Source organism: Hevea brasiliensis, chromosome 3 (genome assembly GCF_030052815.1).
Source record: "Hevea brasiliensis isolate MT/VB/25A 57/8 chromosome 3, ASM3005281v1, whole genome shotgun sequence".
NCBI lineage: Eukaryota > Viridiplantae > Streptophyta > Magnoliopsida > Malpighiales > Euphorbiaceae > Hevea > Hevea brasiliensis.
Window position 1 is genome coordinate 101,522,953 of NC_079495.1, and position 19,659 is coordinate 101,542,611.

At 37.2% G+C, this 19,659-nt stretch overlaps 1 protein-coding gene across 1 annotated transcript; it reads left to right on the top strand.

Annotated features, from left to right (window-relative positions):
- Window positions 1-13,120: 13,120 nt before the first annotated feature.
- Window positions 13,121-19,051, top strand: LOC110660576 (MACPF domain-containing protein CAD1). The gene is made up of 7 exons (XM_058144204.1): window positions 13,121-13,884; window positions 14,861-15,099; window positions 15,178-15,373; window positions 15,467-15,544; window positions 16,714-16,897; window positions 17,003-17,166; window positions 18,076-19,051. Exons 1-7 carry the CDS (start codon window positions 13,609-13,611, stop codon window positions 18,706-18,708), a joined length of 1,770 nt encoding a protein of 589 aa, XP_058000187.1. The 5' UTR covers window positions 13,121-13,608; the 3' UTR covers window positions 18,709-19,051.
- The last annotated feature ends 608 nt before the right edge of the window (window positions 19,052-19,659 follow it).

Sequence of the window (19,659 nt, forward strand, 5' to 3'; positions counted from 1 at the left end):
GAGTGGTTTGCTTTCGTAATGCATTGCCTAATCGTAAAGACATCCATCGATTTCTACATATACAGTATACGTACTATGATTATATCCACCAAAAAGCGATTAAAAGCAATGTTTGCTTCGTCCCTTTCGTTGCAAACACGAAAAGTGTTGTAATAATTCTCTTGCGTGCACGAATTCGAGAGCTTACAACTACAAATTCTAGACGGCGATATAACGAATTCTGTAATTATTTTACAGTTTTTAAGAGTATCATGCAATGTTCTGAAAAGAAAAAAAAAAAAAAAAGGAGTATCATGAGATGCATTAAAAAAATCAAGGTGTGATGAGATTTTTTGATAAAATTTAGAGATAAATTTATATATTAAAAAAATTACATTTTAATCAACCCTGTAGATTTATAATACCTATTATCCATATAAAAGGAGAAAGATTTGAAATGAATTTTACAAAGAATTCGATTCAATTTTGGTAAGTACAAATTTTAAAGTTAAAATCATTCCTGTTAGATTTGGTTAAATTTAAAATTAATTTCATAAATTTAAGGTTAAATTTTTTATTTTTTTTATGTGACTTAAATTTTGAATATGTTTCTAACCCGACTTAAAAATTTCACGTTGCGATCCGATTGGAATAAAAAGTAATATCAATAGTGGGCTTGGGCTCGGCTTGCCCTCGTAATATGGACTAGCATAAATATTGTAATATTCTGCATTAGGCGATAGAGTTGTGAGATATTCGAAAATGTCACGACCTAACCTATGGGCTGAACCGGCACTAGGACCTGGGCCAGCCTAAAACCCCTGAGGCCCATAGTAAGCTTAACTATTCCTTAATCCAACTCTAAGGCCCATTTGGACCCAATTTCAAGAATTCAACCGGACAGAGTCCGGCCATAAAATGGATCTTTCAACGGGGAGTCTTTGACTCACCCGACCTGTAAACATGATATATAATCAATTGGGGAGCTCAGCTCACCCTCCACATACTCATAACAAAAAAATAATAATAAATAGGAGCTCGGCTCCCTCATCTAGTCCAACAAACATGCATATAATAATAAGTTTACAGGCTCATCATGGTAATTATATTACAAACCCAAATCAAATGAATATTTCTAACACATGCGGAAATTCTAGGAGTTAACAAAATTACACAAACATTAATAAACAACCTGCAAAAGAGAAAAGTAGGTTAACCACAATAATAATCCTCCTGTAGCCTGAAAAATAATAAACAGGAGTGAGCGTTCGACTCAGAGAGTAAAATATCAATTTTAATCATAATCTCTATAGCCATCTAAAGCTAATGCACCCTGTAGAGTGAAATGCAACATCGGCAATACTTTCACCTCATAACAGCAAAAAGGTAATTTGGAGCACTCACACACCCGATAATGTCAAACAATACATATATGGGAGCTGATCCCCTATACAGCTCTCTTATTCCAACCTATGCCAGCGAAGAACTCAGCTCAGACTTTCACTTAATAAACCAAATCGAGGTCCCAACTAAGAACTCAAGCCGTGTCTACCCCGAAGGACCGGGTCCCAACGAAGATCTCAAGCCGTGTCTACCCGTCCTGTCTATAGCCAACACCACATCACACGCACGCCAACACACGCACACTACTCCAAATTACCACAACAACATCCATGGCACTTTAACAGTTGTGAATGCAACATAAAATGTGCCTAGAGTTTAACTGCATAGATATATACATATAAGTGATGCATATGCGTGCTTGAACATATAATAATATCGAAATTATAATTAAAATTATTATTTTACTCACAGACTTGACAGCAGTCACTGTGGCGGCTGGGCGGAGGAAGAAGGTTGTCCCGGCTCACTTGACAATTTTATTACAATCATTTAATAAATTTGACTCCATACAAACTAAGAAAAAGACCAAAGACGTCCTAAGTCGTGTCGAAAATCCGGCAGAGTCTCCCCTATACCTAGGACTTACCCAACCTGCAAATGGGTTTAAAACACACTTCTATATCCATCAACCATACACCCACAACTCAATCATATCACACAGCCCCTCCTGGGCCCATTCAAACAGTCATCAATCACAATATGTAAAATTATAGTTTAGTCCTTATAATTGACCTTTTTTTTTTTGCAAAAAACTACCCAAATAAACTCTAAAAATTCTAAAACTTTTCCCCGCGGTCCTTAGCAATATTACCAGGCTATTGCAAAAAGAATCATAATTTTCTGAGCTACCATGAATATTTTATGGATTTTTAATCCCATTTAAGCACTAAAAAAAATTATGAAAATGTGAGGTTCGGGTTTATGTATACTAATTCCGATCTCGGGACCGCGCTCAGGGCATTTGACAATGGTGGGATAGCCAAAATTTTGATCCAATTCAGAGACTTTTTCGGTAGCCCATCTGTCTGACCAGAAATTTACAGATCCGGACAACTGTCGAATTCCTGCGAATTGAAGGTACCTACATGAAGCCCACAACACGAGGGTTAGTATATAATTTTTACGAAATTTTCTAAGCTCATTTAATGCTTGGAAAAACACTACGAAATTCATTGAGATCCACCGAAAAACAATGTCGGAAAATTTTGAAATTTATATTGCCGCGAAGCTCTCGACTTTCTCGTGGTACTCTCGGTTTGGAGAAATCTAGCCCAAAAGTCAAAACGGGCTAGATAGTCGCCTACTGCAAACTCTATATCCCTCCGTCTGGGGTCTGCATAACTCTTCTGCCTACTGAAATCTGTTTTCAATCGTTCCCTAATTAAAGGAACTATCTCTGAAGTGTACTGCACTAGGTCTACATCATGCACCTTCGCTTCTCCCATTTTCGTCCAACACAGAGGAGACCTACACTTTCTTTCATATAATGCCTCATAGGGTGCCATCCCTATGCTGGAATGGTAACTGTTATTGTAGGCAAACTCTACCAAAGGTAGCTGATTATCCCATTAACCTCCAAAATCCAAAACACTCATGCGAAGCATGTCTTTCAGTGTTTGGATTGTCCTTTCGGACTGTCCGTCTGTCTGAGAGTGGAAAGCGGTACTAAAGTTCAACTGTATGCCAAGTGCCTCCTGCAACTTCCTCCAAAATCGATAAGTGAATTGGGGCCCTCTGTCAGATATTATGAAAGCAGGAACTCCATGCAATCTGACTATTTCTCGAATGTAGAGCCGGGTGTACTGTGCAACAGAATATATGGTCTTCACAGGCAAGAAGTGAGCTAATTTAGTCAGGTGATCTACAATTACCCATATTGAATCATATCATCGAGTGATACGAGGTAACCCAGTCACAAAATCCATAGTAATCATCTCCCACTTCCATTATAGGATAAGGAGCTCTTGCAGCTTACCTAACAGTCTCTGGTGTTCAAACTTCACCTTCTGACAAGTCAAGCACTTGGACACAAAGTCTGCTATGTCTCTCTTCGTGCCATTCCACCAATAGCTATCTTTCACATCATGGTATATCTTTGTGGAGCCTGGGTGGACATTATCCAGTGTATAGTGTGCCTCTTGCATGATTTTATTTCTGAGATTGTCCACATCGAGCACACATATCCTGGAACCTTGCATAAGGGCGCCATCATTGGCAAATCTAAACTCACCATCTTCACCCTGTTGTACTATTTCTATGATCTTCATCAATTGTTGGTCTCTGTGCTGGGAAACTCTAACTCTGTCTCGCAAGTCTGGCCTCACTAAAAAATGGGCCAACAATACCCCCTCATCTGAAAGATCTAGGATTAAACCTTGATCCATCAACTCATGTACTTCCTAAATCAACTGTCTCTTCTTCGCTGATATGTGCGCCAAGCTACCAGAAGATTTTATGCTCAAAGCATCTGCTACTACATTGGCCTTCCTAGGGTGGTACTGGATGGTGCAATCATAGTCCTTCAGAAGCTCCATCCATCTCCTCTGTCTCAAGTTTAAATGTACTTCAAACTCTTATGGTCGGTGTATATCTTACACACTTCACCATATAGGTAGTGTCTCCAGATCTTTAGTGCAAAGACTACAGCCGCCATTTCTAAATCATGGGTGGGGTAGTTCTGCTCATGCCTCTTTAGCTGTCTTGAGGCATAAGCCACTACTTTTCCATTCTGCATCAAAACACGCCCTAAGCTAATTCTAGAGGCGTCACAGTACACGGTATATCGTTCACCACTCATCGGTAGTGTCAACACAGGGGCAGTGGTTAGACACTCCTTAAGCTTCTGGAAACTCTCTTCACAGTCATCTGTCCAAATGAATAGAACATTCTTCCGAGTCAACTTAGTTAAGGGAGAAGCTATCCTGGAAAAATCCTGCACAAAACGCCTATAATAACCAGCTAGGCCCAGAGAACTTCACACCTCAGTGACTATTGTAGGCCTAAGCCAATCAGTAACAGCCTTAATTTTCTTGGGATCCACTTGAATGCCTTCACTAGAAACCATGTGTCCCAAAAATGAGATGCTTTCTAGCTAAAATTCACATTTTGAAAATTTGGCATATAGCTGGTGCTCCCTTAAAGTCTGTAACACCATCCTCAAGTGCCACACGTGTTCTTCCTCGGTCTGAGAGTATACCAAAATGTCATCTATGAATACGATGACAAAACGGTCCAGGAATGGCCTGAACACTCTGTTCATCAAGTCCATGAAGGCTGATGGTGCATTGGTGAGTCCAATAGACATCACCAAGAATTCATAATGACTATATCTTGTCCTGAATGCTGTTTTGGACACATCCTCATTCCTGATTCTCAACTAATGGTAGCCTAATCACAGGTCTATCTTGGAAAAGAATCTAGCTCCTTGGAGCTGATCAAACTGATCATCGATCCGAGGAAGTGGATACTTGTTCTTCACAGTCACCTTATTCAGCTATCTATAATCAATACACAAGCTCAAGGACCCATCTTTCTTTCTCATAAATAGAACAGGAGCACCCCAGGGTGAAGTGCTCGGAGGTATGACGTCCATGAATTCTCTGACAACAGGAACATTTCCCATGTTGACAGCTTCTACAGATGTATCTCTCACTAATGCCAAATACCCATGACATCCACGCCTCAATATTTTTCTAGCACCAATTGCTGACACCAAATTATATGGAGCTATTCTTCTGTCACCATCAAAACTAAACTCTTCCACACCAAGTATGTGGAAATACACCTTTTTATTCTTGCAGTCTAAAGTGGCATAATGAGTTGCCAACCAATCCATTCCCAGAATTATATCGAAATCCATTACTGGTAGGGAAACCAAGTCTACTGGGAGGATTCTTCCATCCACTACTACTGGGTTACCCGAAAAAACCATATCTACATCTATATTGTCACTAAGCGGGGTAGCTACAGACAAAGGGCATTATAAAGTTATAGGATTCCTACCCAATCTCATGGCAAACACTGGGGAGACAAATGAGTGCATAGCACCCGGATTTATTAAAACACGAGCCTCATAGGAATAGACCAGAAGAATACTTGCCACAACTGTATTGGAAGCCTGAGCATCCTGATGGGTCAGGGTGAAAACCCGAGCTTGACCCCTACCCTAGGTGGCAAAACCCTGATACTGACTTCTACCTCCTGATCTGCCTCCAAATCCACGTCCTCCATGTCCTCGGCCCTGTTGGCTACTGAACTGACTGCCTGCCATGCTAGAAGCACCAGGATACAACTGACGAGGAACATTTGCAATAGAACTCTGTGACCCCATTTGTGGCTCGCTGAACACGGGGCATTTCCCTAGCAAAGTGACCTGGTTGGCCACACCTGAAACATACTCCTGAACCCATCAAACAAGGTCCTGAATGTCCTCTTCTACACTGTGCGTAAGGTGCCAAGGAGGATCCTGAACTAGACCTAGAACTGCTGTATCCTGAACTGTGACCACTGCTGGATCCGTACCCTAGTCTGAATCCTCGAGATTTGTGTCTAAAATCACTCCTCTTATTCCTGCTTCTTTCTCTGTAATTAGTTTGGCCACCACTATCCGTAGTACCCATGTGGGGAACACCTAAAGAACCCTCTGCTCTATTTTTCTTTACCCTTCCACTATCATCCACAGCATAGCTAATCTCAATCTGTCTGGCTCGATCAACTACCACATTAAAAGACTGATCAAACATCATGGCCAGGTTTGCATACCTCCTGTCAAGCCCCTTTAGGAACCTCTTCACCTTCATAGTTTCTGTAGCTACTGCTATAGGGGCATACCTGCTCAGTTCCAGAAATTTTGTAGCATATTCATCTACAGACCTGTCATTATGCCTTAAGGCCTCAAAGGCCCACTGCTTTTGATCTCTGAAACTTTTTGGTACAAACTGGTTGATAAACAGCTCCACAAACTGAGTCCACGACAAACCCTCCATCCGAGGTAATATGTAGTCATTCATCCATTGTCTAGGCATAGGCCCCATGACATGCTGTATACACTCTATAAGTCTTCTATCAGTCAACTGCAACTCTGTTCTTGCCTGTCTGCAGGAATCCAAAAACCGATATGCATCGTCTGATACATCATAAGTACTAGGCACCAATTTTTTGAAATTGATTATCTGTTTGTAAGGTTCCCCTCTTGGTGCAGTGGATTGCTGCTGCTATGGAGGGTAGACCATTTACTGTGCCATCATATCGATGGTTCTCTGCAACCCAGCTAGAGTAGCTGTCATTGGGTCCATGGGACCCTGTGCCATAAAAGGCTGATCCTGAACTGGTGGCAGCTGCTCTTCTACTTGAGCAGCTTTAGGCCTCCTACCTCGCCTCTTCGGGGCAGGCGCCTCATCCTGTGCTGACACCTTGTCAGGCACATCTGGTTCTGGTGCAATGGCAGATCTCCTGCTTCTACGCATTTTCCTGAAATTCAGCAGCATTAGCCCGCAAAATTCAAAACTACATATTACACAGCTCTATAGACTCATAATTACACACAATTTATATAGCAGAAACTAGAAGCAAAGATGACAATACAAGACGAATGTGGACCCTATTTTTCGCATGTGACTCATATTAGACTCTTCCCAACACTTTAAACAATTTTGCCCTATGAATCTGGAGCCTAAGCTCTGATACCACATTTGTCACGACCCAACCTATGGGCCAGACTGGCACTAGGACCTGGGCCAGCCTAAAGCCCCCGAGGCCCGTAGTAAGCCTAACTATTCCTTAACCCAACTCTAAGGCCCATTTGGGCCCAATTTCAAGAATTCAACCGGACAAAGTCCGGCCATAAAATGGACCTTTCAACGGGGAGTTTTTGACTCATCCGACCTGTAAACATGATATATAATCAATTGGGGAGCTCAGTTCACCCTCCACATACTCATAACAACAAAAAATAAACAAATAGGAGCTCAGCTCCCTCATCCAGTCCAACAAACATGGATATAATAATAAGTTTACAGGCCCATCATGGTAATTATATTATAGACCCAAATCAAATGAATATTTCTAACACATGCAAAAATTCTAGGAGTTAACAAAATTACACAAACATTACTAAACAACCTGCGAAGGAGAAAAGTAGGTTAACCACAACAATAATCCTCCTATAGCCTGAAAAATAATGAACAGGAGTGAGCGTTCGACTTAGAGAGTAAAATATCAATTTTAATCATAATCTCTATAGCTATCTAAAGCTAATGCATCATGTAGAGTGAAATGCAATATCGGCAATATTTTCACATCATAACAGCAAAAAGGTAATTTGGAGCACTCACACACCCGATAATGTCAAACAATACATATATGAGAGCTGATCCCCTATACAGCTCTCTTATTCCAACCTGTGCCAGCGAAGAACTCAGCTCGGACTTTCACTTAATAAACCAAATCAGGGTTCCAATGAAGAACTCAAGCCGTGTCTACCCCGAAGGACCGGGTCCCAGCGAAGATCTCAAACCGTGTCTACCCGTCCTGTCTATAGCCAACACCACATCACACGCACGCCAACACACGCACACTGCTCCAAATTATCACAACAACATCCATGGCACTTTAATAGTTGTGAATGTAACATAAAACGTGCTTAGAGTTTAACTACATAGATATATACATATAAGTGATGCATGGGCGTGCTTGAACATATAATAATATAGAAATTACAATTAAAATTAATATTTTACTCACAGACTTGATAGCAGTCATTGTGGCGGCTGGGCGGAGGAAGAAGGCTGTCCCGGCTCACCTGATAATTTTATTACAATCATTTAATAAATTTGACTCCATACAAACTAAGAAAAAGACCAAAGACATCCTAAGTCATGCAGAAAATCTGGCAGAATCTCCCCTATACCTAGGACTTACCCAACCTGCAAAAGGGTTTAAAACACACTTCTATATCCATCAACCATGCACCCACAGCTCAATCATATCACACAGCCCCTCCTGGGCCTATCCAAACAGTCATCAATCACAATATGTAAAATTACAATTTAGTCCTTATAATTGACCCTTTTTTCTGCAAAAACTACACAAATAAACTCTAAAAATTATAAAACTTTGCCCCGCAGTCCTTAGCAATATTACCAAGCTATTGCAAAAAGAATCATAATTTTCTGAGCTACCACAAATATTTTATGAATTTTTAATCCCATTTAAGTACTAAAAAAATTATGAAAAAAGCAAGGTTCGGGTTTACCTATACCGATTCCGATCTTAGGAACGCGCTCGGGGCGTCTGACAATGGTGGGGTAGCCAAAATTTCTATCTAATTCGAAAACTTTTTCGGTAGCTGGTCTGTCTGGCCGAAAATTTATAGACCTGTACAACTGTCGAATTCCTGCGAATTGAAGGTACCTACACGAAGGCCACAACACGGGGGTTAGTATGTAATTTTTACGAAATTTTTTAAGCTCATTTAATGCTCGAAAAAATACTATGAAGTTCTGTGGGACCCACCGAAAAACGGTGTCAGAAAATTTTGAAATTTATATTGCTGCGAAGCTCTCGACAAGTGAAGCGCTCTGGAACTCTCGGTTTTCTCGTGGGGTTCACGGTTTGCGAGAAATCTAGCCCAAAATTCAAAATGGACTAAAACTTCCCGGACAAAAATTGGACAAATCGCTTGATGGATTTTGGTGTTCTTGGTGTCTATGGAAAGCTATCAAAGTGTAAATGGTGTTTGACACAAGACCTGGCCCAATTGGTGGCCGGATCAGCCGGATTTTGGCAGGAAAGCCGAAACAGTGCACGCACGTCTGGTGGTCTTCGCGAGCATTTTCCGACCGCCTGGAGCGTCAGCCGGCCGTGGGAAGGTGGTGGGGCGGTGCGCCGGTGAGGTGGGGAAGGCTGGGTGGCGGCGGCGCGGCCTGGGGGTGAGGGAGGAGAGAGAAAATGCGAAGGGAAGGAGGAGAGGTCGGGCACGCGAGGGAGAAGAAAGAAGAAAAAGAAAAGAGCCGGTCCGGTTCGATCCGGCCGGTTCTATTTAGGATACAAAATTTTGAATTTTTACTCTGTCTTGGGATCGAAAAACGAAAAAATTATAAGAAAGTCAGAAAAATTCGTAAACTCTAAATATATTTTTAGTTTTGCCACGTCGTCTTTAAATTAATTTTTAAAAATCATCAAAGTTTTATATTTTCAGAAAATCAAATCCGATTTCGAAAATCTGAAAAATTTCAAATAATTTCCTAAAATTTAAATAAAACAAAAATATTAATATTACTCACAAAATAATACATTTAAAATTTGGGGTGTTACAGAAAAATACACTGAGGTTAGGATTTAAAAGTTCTGAGTGACTATATCTTGCTCTTTTCCATTATAGTGAAATTTTTTCTCTTGTTTTATCAGTTGACGTAAACTTAATAATCAAACCACATTAAATTCTGTGTTATTGTTTTTTTATTTTTTTTACACTGTATAATTGTGTAATTTATGTATGTACCTTAAATTTATGTGCCTGTTATAACTTTTTTTTTAATTAAAATATCTATGCATTTCTCACAAAAATACACACTCTCATTCTTCTCTTTTATCTTCTCTCTCCCCTACGTGGTGCTATTAAACTCACTCCAGTAATTGACTCATTTGAGAGATTGAATTGATAAATAAGTGTTTTAATCAGTAAGTTATTAAAAATTAATTATATATATAAATTAATTATAGCAATATATTAGTATAAATACATATATATATGTATAATTTAATTTTAATTATTTAAAATTAAATTATTCTTATTGATTAATTGAATTAACTGAATTAATCGGTTCATTAATCTAATTATCAACTCAATTATATCATTTCGAGTCACCCTTTTATTTAATTTAATTATAAATTTAGATCGATATGATATCTAATTTATTGATCTGACCAATATATATATATATTCTAATTTATACATTTGCTAATTGTAAAAAAAATTATTAAATATGAGATTATTTTCTAAAGAAGGAAATTATAATTTTTTTTCTTTTGATATTTTAACTGTGTTTCTTTTTGTATGGCTAATTTAGTGCACGAAAGGAGTTTTATCCTTGTCTTTAAAGTTGTTCTTAGTCTTCTTTTCCCAATTAGAAGGCTATTCTCCCTTTCCCCTCTCGATTGGGCAATGTCTTGATTATGTTGGTTTGCAGATATGTGCTTCAAGATGAGAGAGGGCACCAATCTACATGTGAATGGTCTAACTGATTACAGAACTAACAGAAGTCTCCATGCTGGTTGATAATAGAAGTGATGGAGTTAGTCTCAGCTGAACACCTTCATGTAGCCATGCTTCTCCTGGCTCGTTTGACATGGCTTATCATTTTCGTGCAACATCCGTTTACTACTTCTCTCACTCATTACTGTTAGGGTTAAAGGCTAACTAGAAACTCTCCCTTTTCGTATATTTTGATGTCCTCTCTACAGTTTCCTATAGTTGGGTTTCTTTGCTAGTTGGTTAAGTCATCCTAATGCCACACCATGGTTGTTGGAGACTCGGTTTCGGATCCGATACCCGTTTGTAAATCTAGAGCTCCATATAATTAAATGTTAAACTATATAAAAAAGCTTGGATTAAAGTGATGTAATTTTTTTTTTTTACTTAGAGCCTTGTATTAATGAATCTTTAATGAAATATCTTTTATGGTGTTAAAAAAAAAAAAAAAAAACTGGGGCTTCATAATATGATAAATTAATTTTTTATTTAATAATAAAAATTGATTTTTAACAAAATTTCATCCATTTTATTTAAAAACATATATTAACCTAATGAGGGGCGAAACTGATAGTCCCAAGGAAACCAGAGGAATTGATAGTTGGGTTAGGAAATGGTACATATTCCAAGCAAGAAAAATGAAAAGAATTGAACCTTTCGCTTCTCAATAATGATCATGTAATGACCAACACTATTCCAGGGCTGACAAAAGGTACTTACTGACGAAACAGCTGCTTAATTGCAGCTCTCCGTTTCCATCCTGACATCCCATGAATGATAATTTGAGTTGATGAGATGGAAAAAAAAAATAAAAAAAAAAGGAACTTTAATGTGTTGCATGGTCCAGTAGCTGTCCGTAGCTCTGACAACTTCTGCTAAATAATAGACTTGCCCTTCTCTCTGCAAGTCGTCGTGTGCTCTACAAAATTATCAAGTAACGTATGAGTACAACTTTACATAGCTTTCGTGACTTGGTCATGAAGGATTGAGGTTACCATTCACTTGCCCAATTTGCTGGAGGAAAAAACAAAAAAAACTAAAAATTACATTTTGGTCCAATCATTAATTAATTATAATTAAGACTTTGAAATGTTCAGTTTTGACTAGAGAAAATTAATAAATGGGGTTTTATTTTTATTTTATTTTTCTGAAATGGGTCTCACTCAGGATTTCTGCATACAGCATGGATGCAATTGTTGATCCTGCCAATAAAACTCTCTTGGACATTAATGCTGGAGAATTGTGGCCAAGGGAAGCCATTTATGTTTAGGATATTTATTGGAAGTTTGGAAAGTCATGTATTTGGATTTTATTTCCACCAAACATTCATTAATTGAGATGGAGTCCGTGTGGAATGGGCTAGCTTCAAGGTAAGGTTTATTGATTTTTTTTTTTAGTATAATTTATTTCTATTAAATTTTAGAAGTTATAATTTTAATGACGATTTTAATATTTTTAATTTAATATTTTATTATTTTAAATTTTAATTTTTTTTAACTTGATGATTTTTTTAGTTTATATTATTAAGTATTAATTTTATTACAAAATGCATGTTACTGTGTAATTATAAAAATTTAAATTTTGTTCATTTAATATTTATTCTTAACTAATACTAGCTACTAGCTTTATATGTAAAAAAAAAAGTTCATACATTTTATTGAATAAATTGTAAATATTATATGCTTTTAAGCTGATTTAGATTGTGGGTTTGCATTTTGTTCATATATACATAATTTTTTTATATTAAAATATTATTTATTAGCAAAATTTATTTTAAGGGCCAATAATAAAATATAATTTTAATTTAATAATTTAATAATAAAAAATAAATAAATTATTTAATGAGAGTTGTTAAAGATAATAAAAAATGAAATTAATAAAGGTGAAAAAAGTTTGTATGGAATTCAATCAGGGAAATCAACATTTAAAAATAATAAATAATTTTTATATACACATAAAATAAAATCTTAAATAAAATTAAAATCTCACATATATATATATATATATATATTATTGTAAAAAGTGAGATAATTTAACATAAATTTACAAATTATTTTATGAAATTTTTATAAAATCATTATTTTTCTAAAGTAATTAATTACTAAAAAAATATTAATTTATAAAATTTAACTATTTTATGAAAAAATATAAATTTATAAAAATATGATAAAATAAAATATAAAATTTTATTAAATTATTTTATTTTTTTATAACAAAATAATATTACTTTGAGAAAAAAAAATAAAGTTAGCATAAAATATGCTATATTTAATTACACTTCCATAGAATATTAAAACCTGCAACACAAAACTCAAGCGTGCGTGATCCCATGAATCTCCTCAGACGTACAGAATTGGCTGCATTGACTAACCTTCATGGCCTAAAGCCTCATTACCGTCGGATGGAACTGAGATCCACGTGTCGCAATCGAGAAGAATGCAACGGTCAATTTTTCACTCAAACATCACTGCGTTCAATGGGGGAAAAAAAACAATAGAGAGTGGAAGTCAATGCCTCTAGGAGAAGTAAAGGTGCACAAAGACACAGAGAAAGTAAAGAAAGAAACAACTTTACCCAGCAATTGAGAGAACAACAGCAGTAGAAAGAAACAAAGAAGATTAGATAATAAATCTTCCATGGGATTCAAGATCCATAGAAGATACAGATTTTATATTATTTAATTCATCAACCTCTCGTTATCGTTTTTCGATTCAGAATCTTCTTTGAGGGCCCTCTCTCTCTCTCTCTCTCTCCGAAAACCACTGTGAAAGATGTTGTTTTGGGATATGGGTTTCATCTTAGCATCTCTTGGGGTCTTCAATTTGGAAAACCATTGATAATTCGATGGAAGAGGAAAATTGCAGGAGGGTTTGGGTTTGGGGTTGGGATTGAGTTTGTCCATGATGAGGCTGAATAATCGCATCGGGAAATTGTGATTTTTGGGAGATCGAAGGAAATCGCAAGACGATTTTCTGATGAGAATGGGGGAGAATGCAATTGGAAATGCGGCGGCTTTGCACACGGCAATGAATTCCGTGCAAGCTCTGGGGAGAGGGTTCGATGTGAACTTCGATACGAGGTTGCTATACTGCAAAGGAGTAGCGGGTTCAAGAGTGGTCCAGATTGACGAGGAACATACTAGAAATCTCTTTTTGTATGATAATATTGAACTGCCCAATATTTCCAGAGATATCAACAAGACTTCGGATCCTAAGATTCGCCAGAGTTCTGGTGTTTTGACTTTCTATGAGGTACGGTATGCTACCCATGCTATATTCCTTTCTTGAATTGTCTAATTATTTGTGTTTTTCTGTAGGCCTGTCTAATCCGGGGTTTTAATGTTTTGGTAGTCTAGTTTTATGTTTTAGTTCTTGCAATGTGTTGTGGGGTTTCAGTGGGCGAGATAGCCTGCTAGCTCTGAGTTTGGGATTGAAGGTTTGAGTATTTGGTTTTACTGGCAGTGAAGATATCTTTATTAAGATCTAAGGTTGTAGACCTTTTAAAGAGTAGGCATTGGGCACATTTATAAATGTAATAGATGACCCAGCTCATTGAAGCCTGTGAAGTTGCTTGAGCTGGCACTGATCTCATTACTGGGGCTTAAATTAGAATAGTGGAGCTTGGGCCAAGCGCAAACTCCTGGCAAACTTGATGTCTAATTCTGCTCAATCGGTCCGGGCTTGAACATGTGAAAACTAGGCTAGGCTTGGTGTGTTTTCACAGGTGTTACTACACTTTTACATCATTGATTAGTTGGGGTACTTTGCTATATCAAATGTGTCCTTGCCATCTTACTTGATGATTTTTTTAGTAATTCTCATTTTGTATTAATTATTACACATTGAACATTCAACAAATACTTCTGTTTGAATTTTATATAGCATCTTGCAAAAGGAGTAGAACAGTAGAACTTCAAATCTTAGAATGTTTGAGGTATTCATTGCTGAACAGTGTCTAGAGTTGCAAATTGAATATTAAAGAATCAGATTTGTTGGTTGACCTATCTCGAGTTGTTAGTCATGATGATTAAGAACCTGAAGAGGCGATGAAGGGCTTTTGGTCTTATAGAAGAAGATTTTCAAAAATGGAATAGTAATCACTAATTTATGTGGTGCCATAGATTCCAATGCTAAATGAATAACATTGATATTTTCACATTTGTAGCTCTTAAACGTGATTGTATCACCTAAAGTTGTTCTAATTGGCTTCTCATGGTGATCACTGCAGATGGTGGAGTACTTTAATCAAAAGGCTGATATATCCGGAGGTTATCCACTTGGTAGCTTCAATTCTGCATTTAGCTTTACTGGTTCAAAGCATATCGATGCTGCATCTACAAAGACCCTCTCTATGGATGGATTTTATATTCCACTTGCAAAGATCCAACTTATGAAATCCCCATTAGTCTTGCAGGATAATGTTAAACAGGCTGTCCCAAATTTTTGGGACCCTTCATCCTTGGCAAGGCATGGAATTTCATTATTTAAGGAGAATTATTGGCTTCATTGCTTCAAATATTAATTATGACCTACATTTTTTTACAGCTTCATCGAAAATTTTGGAACACATGTTATAACTTCAGTGACTATTGGTGGTAAGGATATGATATATGTTAAACAACATCAGTCGTCCCTTTTGTCAACCATGGAGGTTAAAAACTATGTTCAGGATATTGGAAATCAGAGGTTTTTTGACACAGAGAGTCATACAAGTTCAGGTCCTATGAAAATCAAGGATAAGGCTAGTCCAGAATATTTCTTTGTTTGTTTTTCTTCCTTGGTGCTCTTTCTGTTCTAGATAGCCATTATAATAGATTGTCCTTGAATTTTGTAGGGTGGTGATTCTAGCATATTTAACAGCCAAGGGATATATCCACAACCCACAAGTGCTCCATATCTTACCGGGAAAGAAGTATGTAGCAGTCATTCAATATATATTCTTGGGTTTGCTGTTTCACTTAAATTTTGATGATATATATTTTTCTGTTGTTTTTTTCTTTTGAAATTGTTATGTTGTTGTTTTATGAATAGAAGGTTTTTCATTCTTGACATTATATCAGCCTAGAGATTAGCGTATGGTAAACTTAAAATATGTATACCAAAAGTGCATATCAAGATTCTAGACTGAAAACAGTCCCTCCATCTGCACTTCATTCAATATTCGTGCATGAGTTATCTTATTGCAAAAATGAAGTATATGAAAAAGCATTTTACTTTATTGCTTTTATTCCATTATGGTCCTTTTTTGCACTTTGGTCAGTCAAATACTTCTGTTTCAATGACTTTTGACCACAAAGGCATTGCTCATTAAACTCAACTCAACTCAACTCAACTAAACATTTTTTCCAAAAATTTGGGGTCGGCTGGATTCGCTTTCTCCACTCTAAACGATTTTGGGTTAAATCCTCAGAAATGTGTAATGCTTTTAGGTCATGTTGTACTACTATCCTCTAAGTCAATTTAGGTCTACCCCTTTTTTTTCCTTTCTGTCCTCTAACCTAATGTGCTCTACTTGTCTAACTGGAGCCTCCGTATGTCTACGCTTCACATGACCAAACCAGCTCAATCTCCCTTCTCTCAACTTATCCTCAATTGGCACCACTTCTACCTTTTCTCTAATATTTTCATTACGGACTTTATCTAGTTTAGTATGGCCACTCATCCACCTTAACATTATCATTTCCGCAACTCTTATCTTAGACGCATACGACTCATTCAGTGCCCAACACTCATTACCATATAACGTAGCCGATCTTATGACTGTACGGTAAAATTTTCCTTTCAACTTATTGGGAATCTTGCGATCATATAAAACTCTCGTGGCACCTCTCCACTTCAACCATCCGGCTTTAATCTTATGACTAACTTCCTCCTCACATCCCCCATCTACTTGTAGATTGCTGACATGGTGGAAGAGTGATGAGGCTGGCATTGCATTTCTTTTTAATATGCATCTTACAAGTTTGTATTTGCAAATTGCATGAGAGGCAGGTGTAAATTTGTTTACACTGTTTCTTATCATCAATTGCTGAAACATAGCGCACTAAATATAAGCTTTTTTAAAATCCTTCATCAATACAGGATGTTACAATCATTTTTCGGAGGAGGGGAGGCGATGATTTGGAGCAAAACCACAGCCGCTGGGAAAGAACTGTGAAATCCTCTCCAGATGTCATTGACATGACTTTTGTTCCTATCACAGATCTCCTTAATGGGGCACCTGGAAAAGAGCATCTGACTCGTGCAATTGGTTTATATCTTGAATGTAAGATTCGGTACATCTGTGCATACATGCATCGTTCTCCTTTCATGTGCTGTGTGGCTAATATTAAAGCATTCTTCCTGATTGTGACTTGGAAATTTTTAACAGACAAGCCCCCAATTGAAGAGCTGAGATATTTTCTGGAGTTTCAGATTCCACAAATATGGGCTCCTGTGCAGGAAAATATTCCTGGCCACCAAAGAAAGGAACCTGTTTGCCCATCTTTGCAATTCAGCATGATGGGGCCAAAGCTTTATGTAAGCCAGGAGCAGGTATGCCTTCTTTTGTGTCATTTTTTTTTTTTGTACTTTTAGTCCTTGCACTAAGCCATAGAACTTTCATCTTGTTATCCCAACAACTATTTACAAGATTTTGGGATAACAAGATTAAAGATCTATCGCTTAGTGCTTGGACATGGAAAAAAAGAATTCCTTTCTCAGCTAACGCATTTTTGCAAAAAAATAAAAAGAGCTGTGCTTATTGTTCTTTTGACTGATTTTCTCTCTCGTTTATCTGGATTTATTCAGTTGAGTCTTCCTTGGTGGAATTGCAAGGTTCCTGGTTTTCCTGTCTAAATACGTAACATTTGAATATCCCTGGTGTTGATCAGAGTGTAACTGCATCTCTCTCTCTCTCTCCATTTCTTCACAAATTTAGCTTACAGTAGACAAATGCTACCAGATTAGAAGCAAATAAGGGAATGTACGGGAAAACTAAGCAACAAAACTTTATTCAATCCTTATCCACTTGTTTTGAGTTTTTCATTTCATTAGGCTGGAGCTGCTCTAGTCTCCAACAGCTACAAGGCCTATGAAATTTTCCATAAATAGTTAATATTTGAAATATTATAAAAATTTAGTGATTGGTTGTTCATTCTGTGTCATTCGGTGAGCATTTGGTTGTCTAAATTAAATTCAAATTATTCCATTGCATTTGATGTAGCATCCGAAATTTGTGGATGCTGTTTTTAGCACATTCTAAGTTTCTTGTTTTAAGGTTTAACTACTTTATGATGTGCTGTAATTAGTCATTCTGATGAAAAATTATATGTTCAGGAAAAGACTTGTGCTTCTTTAGCTGCAAGTAAATCTTTTGTAAATTAAATAACCTAAGAAATCTTACTAAGGTAATTGGCATGCCCTATTAAAACTGTAGTTATTTTGGCGTATCACTGGATGCAGGTATCAGTGGGAAAAAAACCTGTGACAGGCATGCGATTATCTCTTGAAGGAGCCAAGCAGAATCGGCTAAGCATTCATATTCAACACTTGGCATCCCTTCCTAAAATCCTTCTTCCATATTGGGACACCCATGTTTCAATTGGTGCTCCCAAGTGGCAGGGACCTGAGGAGCAGGATAGTCGATGGTTTGAGCCAGTGAAATGGAAGAATTTCTCTCATGTAAGCACTGCACCAGTTGAGAATCCTGAAAGCTTTATAGGTGATTTCTCTGGAGTCTATGTAGTCACAGGAGCTCAACTTGGAGTGTGGGATTTTGGGTCAAGAAACGTTCTGTACATGAAATTCCTGTATTCCAGACTACCTGGCTGCACAATACGAAGATCTCTTTGGGATCATGCCCCAGATGACAAGTCAAAGAAAGTCCCTTCTGTAAAAAATACCAACGCTGGTGACTCAAGTTCAGGTTCAACAGAAAACACTCTGGGCAAGAAGTTGGCAAAATTTGTTGATATGTCTGAGATGAGCAAGGGGCCACAAGATCCTCCAGGCCATTGGTTGGTTACCGGAGGAAAGCTCAGTGTGGAGAAAGGTAAAATTGTTTTGAGATTGAAATATTCGTTGCTGAATTACTGAGCTCACAGTCATGGTTTGTATGATGATGTGCAATATGGTATATTGTACAAGAGGCTGTGCATTTGATGCATACGGATTCGTGTTATCATCCATATGAACCACTGAAAGTATGTGAGCTGGCTAAAAAGGACGTTTAAGTAGGTGTTTTTTGGAGTGGGGTTTCTCCCAATTTCAGAGGCCAATTCTGTTTTCTTGGTTATCTGTGAATTTTGTAGAGAAATTTAATTTCCGTTGTTAAGATATGAGAGAGGATGTAGAGTTTGCCTCTCAATGTTATTGTTCATATATTTATAATGTAGACTAAGAATTCTTTTGTTGAGACACGAGCTTGTTTTTCGTCCAAGCGTTCCCCATTGCATTTCTCTGAGTCTTCTATATATGATAACCGAAATGTTTTCATGTCTTTTTTAGGTACTATGTGCGGTGCCTATTCCTGAACAGTAAACTAACATAAAGAATGAGCTTGATTTGGCTGATAGCATGTCACTCTGAGCAGAGATCTTTGAGATACTGCAATTATTGTTCAGAAACTGTGTAAATATCTTAGCTGAAAGTTCATATTGCAATGTGAAATCATCGTTCCAAAGAGAAATTGATATTTAAAATATAAAACATAAATTACCAAGTTGAATTGAGAGTGACCATTGATGGTGAACATTAATCGCCCTTTATTCAGACATTGGGCCCTGCAGAAAACAACACAACAATTTAGAATTCACAGGACAAAGCTAAAGAAGGAGAATTATATTGTCAATCTAATGCTATTTTCAAGTTTATTCAAACTTAAGCCACTTACTTCGTCTAGTGCCTGTGATTTTTTATTTTTGACTTTTGACTATGAAAAGGACCCTTCAACAGATGCATGTCCATGATTGTTCTCTTCTTAGAATTCAATTAAAAAGGTGATAGATGAACAAAATTGAAATCAAAGAAAACTATGTAACAAGTAGA